Source organism: Prionailurus bengalensis, chromosome E1 (assembly GCF_016509475.1).
Source record: "Prionailurus bengalensis isolate Pbe53 chromosome E1, Fcat_Pben_1.1_paternal_pri, whole genome shotgun sequence".
Taxonomy (NCBI): domain Eukaryota; kingdom Metazoa; phylum Chordata; class Mammalia; order Carnivora; family Felidae; genus Prionailurus; species Prionailurus bengalensis.
In genome coordinates, this window is record NC_057347.1 from 46,017,391 (window position 1) to 46,024,615 (window position 7,225).

General features: G+C 55.6%; 1 protein-coding gene and 1 long non-coding RNA gene across 5 annotated transcripts; one reads left to right on the forward strand and one right to left on the reverse strand.

The window, feature by feature from the left end:
* Nucleotides 1-908: 908 nt before the first annotated feature.
* On the reverse strand, nucleotides 909-2,475 carry LOC122485776. The gene is made up of 2 exons (XR_006297945.1): nucleotides 1,899-2,475; nucleotides 909-1,607 (listed from the first exon to the last, which is right to left on the reverse strand). It is a non-coding gene; the product is annotated as an uncharacterized LOC122485776 (long non-coding RNA).
* Nucleotides 2,476-4,055: 1,580 nt separating this feature from the next.
* Nucleotides 4,056-6,796, forward strand: PRR29 (proline rich 29). 4 transcript variants are annotated; one of them, XM_043584988.1, is made up of 6 exons: nucleotides 4,056-4,408; nucleotides 4,629-4,704; nucleotides 4,914-5,026; nucleotides 5,951-6,174; nucleotides 6,322-6,392; nucleotides 6,543-6,796. In XM_043584988.1, exons 1-6 carry the CDS (start codon nucleotides 4,325-4,327, stop codon nucleotides 6,614-6,616), a joined length of 642 nt encoding a protein of 213 aa, XP_043440923.1. In that variant the 5' UTR covers nucleotides 4,056-4,324; the 3' UTR covers nucleotides 6,617-6,796. The 4 variants fall into 4 exon arrangements, with proteins under 4 accessions (XP_043440923.1, XP_043440925.1, XP_043440924.1 ...); XM_043584990.1 differs by having other exon boundaries at nucleotides 4,059-4,408; nucleotides 6,588-6,796; XM_043584989.1 differs by having other exon boundaries at nucleotides 4,060-4,384.
* Nucleotides 6,797-7,225: the final 429 nt, after the last annotated feature.

Below are 7,225 nucleotides of genomic sequence, written 5' to 3' on the forward strand. Positions count from 1 at the left end.
TTCTCTCCCTGAGTCTTCAGTCGGGGAGACTTTCTGGGAGCTTCAGCAGGTGCTCCCCTGTGGTTGGTGACACCCCAGTTCCCGGGAGTCAAGGAGGGGAGGGCTCTGGACTCCACCCCACAGTTCTATTCCTGTGAGCTGGGACCTTGAAAGCAAGTTCCCTTCACAATGCATCCCACTGCTGCCATCTACACATTTATAAGTCTCCAAAGTGCCACCAGGGGCCTGTCAGACAAAACCACACACACGCACGCATCTCACAAGGGTAGCCATGATTTGGACAAACAGCATAGAGCCTCTAAGCAGAAAAATGGAATTTCTTTCCTGTGATATTTTCAAGGCTTCTCCCCACATAGCCAGTAGTCATAACTAGCTCCTTCCAGTTAGTGCCTCACTAGAAAGGGGGCCCAAGAAAAGTGTCTGTTGCTGGGTTTTCTGCCTCTGCTTAGCACTTCCTCATCTGTACCAAAAAGAAACACTGAAATTTCCACCCAAATTCTTTTTTTTTTTTTAAGCTTATTTATTTTGAGACAGAGAGGGCGAGCATGTGTAAGTGGGGGAGGGACAGAGAGAGGAAGAGAGAATCCCAAGCAGGCTCTGCACCGAAAGCACAGAGCCTGGTGTGGGGCTCGAACCCACAAACCATGAGATTATGACCTGAGCTGAAGTCAGATGCTTAACGGACTGAGCCACCCAGGCAGCCCCACCCAACCCAAATTCTTAAAAGTTCCCTTTTCTCTCCATTTCCATCGGAGGAGGAGATGAGGGAGCCCATTTTTCATGGTTTTCTAATGACTGCACACTCTTCCTTTGAGTGAATTACCTTCATTTATATAGCCATTCCCTTACTAAAGGACGCTGGATGTGTTCAATCTTCGACTCTTAAAAATAACACTGTGACAAACACATTTTAGTAGAAACCTTTTTCCCTGTTTGGTTTATTCCCAGATACAGATTTACCAAGGCAACAGGGAGGACTTTGGTACATATTTCAGTGGGACACACACACACACACACAAAACCCAAAAGTCATAAAGCAACAAGGCAAAGATACAAACAAGAGTCCTCGCCGAGACAAAATGAAGAGGAAGTAGGTGGAGCGTTCGATGCCTCAAAGAAGGTGGTAGGAGGCAGGGCGAGTATGGAAAGTCACCTCCACTGTTGGACTAATGTTAGATCGTCTATAAGCAAAATAGCTCTGGCAGATAAGCATGTGTGGTTTTTCCATTCTTCAACTGGCAAATGTTTCCGTTTCCTTTGACGAAGAGCTCTGCTTGAATACAGAAGCCAGATAGGGTTTATCTCGGCCCTGCCTTCCAAAATACAAGTTTCGTGTGTGGTTAACATGCGATCTTGTATCTGAAATAATCACCAATTCCTGACTGTTTTCCACAGCCACCTCCAGCCCGCTCTGGGCTTCTTTTAGAGGGCTGAGGGTGATGGCCTCCCGCTGGCCTCCCTGCCTCCAGCTTTGCCTCCGTTGAATCCATTGGCTGTTATACTCCCAGATGAATTTTCCTCCGTGTCTATTCCTGCATCTGACATCACTGAACACAAATTTTAACATAGAGCTACCAGAATTGCTTTCTCCAGGAGTTTTCAGCAGACTGGGGGCAGACACGGAGAAAGTGGGAGGTTAGTGTCATAGTTTGGATTCCCTCCAAAGCAGAGCCCGAGACAAGGATTTGGGAGCAAGTAGTTTCTTTGGAAGGGGATCCCAGGAAGCACTGTGAGGGAGTGGAGAAATGACAGAGGAAAAAATCAGTGAAGTGTGTGTTTGTTGGTGAGCAGATTATCACTGGGACAACTGAGACATAAAGCCACAGGGACTACTGAAAAACTTCGGGACGATCCCCCCTGGAGTTGTCCCCCGGAAGCCAGCAGGCTGGGGAATTTACCATCAGCTGCTCTCCCTTGATGCTTCAGGGTTGCCTCTGGGATGACTTCCGGCCTGCCTCACTTGTGGCCAGAAAATGTCCCCAGATGGAAACACGGAAAGTGAGTGCAGGAACCAACTGTATACCTTTGGGAGGATACATCACCATCAGACATTTGTTCTTCCTGAGTCTGGTTGACATTAACAAAGATGGGAGGAACAGGATGAATCTTCCTAAAACATGCCTGTGCACACGTCACTGCCCCATTTCTCTCCTGCTCGAAACTCACCAAGAGCTCCCCACTACCCAATAGCTCAGCCTGAACTCCACCATTCAGCCTGTGAGTATGACCTGCATCTGCCTGGGCCGCTGGAACTTCTCTCTGCCCAGCTCCTCCACCACAGCCAGAGAGTGTGACCACTGGAGCATTTCAGGCCTTGTCTATTCTTGCACCTGAGCCTTTGTTCAGTCTGTGTCCCCAACCTGGGCTGCCCTGTCTCTCACACAGCTTGGCCCCATCCAAAGTTCCTCCACTGCAGAATCCTATCCTTCAGTGATCAATTCATCTCTTTTTAAGACCGCTTCTTTTAAAAATATTGTTTTAGGGGCGCCTGGGTGGCGCAGTCGGTTAAGCGTCCGACTTCAGCCAGGTCACGATCTCACGGTCCGTGAGTTCGAGCCCCGCGTCGGGCTCTGGGCTGATGGCTCAGAGCCTGGAGCCTGTTTCCGATTCTGTGTCTCCCTCTCTCTGCCCCTAACCGTTCATGCCCTGTCTCTCTCTGTCCCAAAAATAAATAAACGTTGAAAAAAAAATTTAAAAAAAAAATATTGTTTTAATGTTTATTTATTTTTGAGAGAGAGAGTGAGAGAGAGCAGGGGAGGGGCAGAGAGAGAGGGAGACACAGCATCCGAGGCAGGCTCTAGGCTCTGAGCTGTCAGCACAGAGTCACATGCAGGGGCTCAAACCCACAAGCCGTGAGATCATGACCTGAGCTGAAGTCAGACACTTAATTGACTGAGCCACCCAGGCGCCCCATGACCCCTTCTTATATGTCTCACCCACAGGGGACTTTGCACAGTCTTGTATCTTTCTTAAGTTTATTAATTTATTTTGAGGGAGGGGGCGCAAGTGGGGGAGAGGCAGAGAGAGAGAATCCCAAGCAGGCTCCATGCTGTCAGCACAGATCCCATGAACAATGAGATCATAACCTGAGCTGAAGTTAAGTCGAACACTTAACCGACTGACCCACCCAGGTGCCCCATACACAGTCTTGTATTTTTGCTTTCACTTCATGAATACATTTTCCACTTCCCAGCAATGCTGGAACCAGCAGGAATATACTAGTGTATCTCCAGTGTCCAGAAGGGCGCCTTGCACACACAGGCACCTCCTTGACCGAGGTTTGCTGGTGGTAAGCACGAGGATTGGTTTTGCCCCTCTAACTGCAATGAGGGTGCAGATGGAAAGATGCACCTCTGTGTCCATCCCACTCCCCAGGGCCTGTCACTACATTGCCTGACGTCAGCTTGTTGATGGCCGTGGAAGCTATAAGACTCACAGCTAATGCACGGTCCACAGGCCCCCCTCCCCGGGACTGAAGCACAGAGGAGGAGGCGGGAATGGTCTTTCTGGTTCTAGACACCAGGAGTGCCAGGAAGAGGAGCTGAACAGAAGTAGAGGGTGGGGGAAGGGCAGCCCGAGGGGTGCTAATCCCAGCTTCCTGTCTGGATTTTCCTTGACTGCTGCTCAGGGCCTATCTTAGGATGGTCACAGCTGCCGAAATAGATCTCTCCCCTCACCTGTTCTGAAGCAAAGAAGACCTTGATAACTTCCTGTCAAAAGAATGCATGCTTTGGTAATTTTTCCAGGATGTGGGACAATAATGGGGGCACTGGTGCTGAACTCCTTGGGGTTCTCCACCTCTGTAAAGCAACAGCCAGGAATGAGGGAGCAAACGGCCACAAGGGGGGAGTCCAGGGGCCAGCCACCTGTTTCTGGCCAGGGCCCAGTCTTTTCTGTGAACTTGGTTGATGTTCGCTTCCTTGGTCTGCTCCAGAAACCATTCCCAGCCTGAAGGACGCCCCTCTGATTCAGAGTGAAACACATCCTCTGCCCTCCTCACTCACCTGCCTCTCTCCGCCAAGTCGGCTCCTACAGAATTCTCTACGGGCCAGTCTCCCCAGCCCCTCACTCATTCACTCAACAAACACGAGCCCCCAGGCTAGGTATTGGAGGTGCACAAGGGTGAGAGGTACAGGGAGGAGCAAGATGCGATGCCCGGGGAACCGACGCAGGTTGGAGGTGGGCATCCCTCAGAGGCGACACCTCCTGTGGGAGAGCCTAACACGCCCGGAGCGCTGGGGCCGGGGAGGGACCTGCGCATGCGTGGAAGGAGAGTTTCGCGTCGCCCACGTCGCCTAGGTAACCCGCACCCGCGGAAACCAGCATGGCCTTCCGCAGCGGAGGAAGCTGGGGTCAGCTCCCATCACAGAGTGCAGCCCCGACGGTGAGGGCTGAGCCGGCCTTTGAGGTTGGCTGACTGGGGAGACGTCCCTGGAGGAAGTGGGGTGGGTGAGCCGCAGAGGAAGAGACTCAGGGAAGGGGGAGGCCGTGGGGGCGCGGGGAGAAGAACGCGGCCCCTGAGGGGTTAGGAAGGCAACTCGGGGGGTGGGGGTGTCCCGGCGGGGGGGGGGGTGAGGGTCCCCCATCCCTTGCCCGCCTGGCCTGGCTGAGTCTCCCGCTCCCCCCAGCCCTGGGTGACCGTCCTGCAGCCGCTCGCCTGGGCCGCCCCACCTCCGCCCCCGCAGCCGGGCCGAGTGAAGGAAGGTGAGACTCCGGGCTCACCCGCCGTGTACCCCACTCTGCCTCGCACATTCTCTAGGCTTCCTCGCGGCACATCCCTCCCGCGCGGTCCTGGGCTGGGCGTTGGGAGATCGGGGGGTGGGGGGTGGGGAGGAGGGTGGGCGGTGGGAAAGGCCCTGGGGCCGTGGGCAGTGGGCGACCTGGCATAGGCCCGCTGAGCTCCTCCGCCCCAGACCTGCTGGAACTGATGTTGCTGCAGAACGCGCAGATGCACCAGCTGCTGCTGAGTCGCCTGGTGGCAGCAGCGCTCCACCCAGGGCCGGCTCCGCCCCACCCCCACCCGCAGGTGCGTGCGCGGGAGGTGGGCCACCAGGGCCGTTCGCCTGGCCTGCGAGTCCAAGGGTGGGGATCCATCTAGGGGTGGATCCTTGAGAAAAAGAATCAGGCAACAGTGCAGTGGACCTGGCTGGGCCCCTGTGGCATCCCTTATGGGCCAGACTCCCATGCCGGAAGCCTCCATCTGGTGGGGATCCCCAAATGCGGACCACCCAGGTCTTGTTTTCAAGGTCCCCCTGCAGGGCATCCACCACAAGAATACAGGCCCGGGAGGACAGGCACCACTGTACCCTGGGTCTGCAGGGGGCCTGATACTTATTAGGGGCTCAAGTGATATTTGTTGAACAAGTGAAAGAATAAACGAATGACCGTGAAGACAAGGCAGCTTTGGTGGTGGCTGTCACAGGGAGAGGTACAAGGGCCGAGTGCACACCTGGTTGGGGAAAGGCTCCTTGGAGGAACAGGTTACCTTAGAACCCACCCTTGAAAGCCAGGTAGGATTTTGACGCTTGGAGAAGGTCAGGTTGTGTCCAGCGTCCAGGCTGGCCGGACCTGCTGCTGTTCCTCACGCCCCGTCCCTCAGGGAGTCCCCGGGATGAACACCCCACCTCCCTAATGAGGCACAGGTGGGGCCAGGGTTGGGGGCAAAGCCAGGGGCGGGTCACCGGACTGCTGACCCAGCTCTGCAGTCATACCTGGAAGCTTCCAGGCTCTGTTCAGCCACTTATTAGCTGGGTGACCTTAAATAAGTTGTTCAGCCTCTTTGAGCCTCAGTTTTCCCTCCTGAAAAATAAGAAATAAATGTCTCCAAGGTGGCTTGCTTGCATGTAGACAATGCTCCATTTTATGAGAAATTAGAGGAACAGAGGAGTGGGGGTAGGGAGAGCTGGATCTGGTATCATCATCTCTCCTCCCCCGTTCCCACAATCCCCAGGTCTACCTGGAGGGTCAAGAGGAATATGAGGAGGAGGAGGAGAAGCAAGTCCAGGAGGAAGGGCCTTTGGTGTTCCACCACCACTACCTCCCCTGCCCGATGCCCAGTCCGGGTCCCCTGCTACCCTGGCCAGTCCCTTTTCTTTCCCCGCCCCCACATCAGCCTCACTTGCAGGACACGTCCAGGATTCAGCACCACCCTCCTGCCTCTGGGAGAAGGGGGTCGTAAGTGAGGCTTGGGGATCTGAGCATTGTCAGGGCCCTGCTCTGGGGCTGGGCTGGAAGAGCTCACCAGGGGCTGAGGGTGGGGTGGAGATACGTGGGGGTGAGTATCTGATGGGGGGGGGGATGTCTTTCTTTTCTCCATCTCAGGAGAGCCATCCCCCCGCCCCCACCCCCCAGTGCCACAGGGACTGTGGGTGCGGATGTACCCCCGGCTTCAGGTAGGGGCAGAGTGGGTGGGCAGTGGGGCCCAAGCCCAGGCCGGGGATGGGTCAGGAGGCCAGGAGGGCCGTTTGGGGGACAGGGAGCTCCTACCACCATTACTGTAGGCAACTGGCCTGTCCCTTTCCTCTTCCTTCCTTGGGGTCCAGTGAGGCAGGAAGGGAGCCAAGGCGAAGGTACTGTTCTCTCCCCAGACTACTATGATGCTGAGAGCCTACCATGAGGACAGATGCCAGCCCTGGGACCCTGCCAGCTTCACCGCAGGGCTGGAAAGAGCCCTGGAGCCCTTACGTGCCCCTCTAGTGCCTGTGACTCTGCACGCATGCCCAGCAGCCCTTCTCCTCCCTCAGCTGCAGCCAGGCCCTCTCCTGGGTGAATCAATACACTCTTCACCCCACTGAAACCTTGGACTGACCTGATATCTGCCCCGGAGCAAGAGTCCGTCTAAGCATCGTCCAGGGCTGGGAAGCCACAGGGCGTGGTCTGGGACCCAGAGCCCTCCCTCGACCTCCTCCACTCACCCCTCTCTGGGATGGCTAGGGCTGGGGGGTGTCGATGGCCTAATGATGGAGCAGGTGAGGGGAGGACTGCTTTTGTTGTCCGAGGCTCTCTGAAGGCCCAGAGTGACGGGGGAGAGGCCTGGCTCAAAGGTCCTGGAGCTGAGCCAGTTCCCTTGGGCCCCACCCTCACCCCAGGAAGCTGGTTCTTGTGGCAGAAAGGAGAAGTCAGAGCCCTGTCCCGCTCCCAGTGGGAGTGGCCTGAGGTTCCAGAGGGCCAAGAAGGAAGAGAACGTCTCTCTGCCCCACCCTCCCTCAGGAGAAGTTAGTCACTC

Coding starts and splice junctions, on each gene's coding strand:
- PRR29 (XM_043584988.1), top strand. CDS start 4,325: ATGGCCTTCCGCAGCGGAGGAAGCTGGGGTCAGCTCCCATCACAGAGT. Junction 6,175..6,321: donor GCCTCTGGGAGAAGGGGGTC/GTAAGTGAGGCT, acceptor TCTCCATCTCAG/GAGAGCCATCCCCCCGCCCC. Junction 6,393..6,542: donor GGATGTACCCCCGGCTTCAG/GTAGGGGCAGAG, acceptor CTTGGGGTCCAG/TGAGGCAGGAAGGGAGCCAA.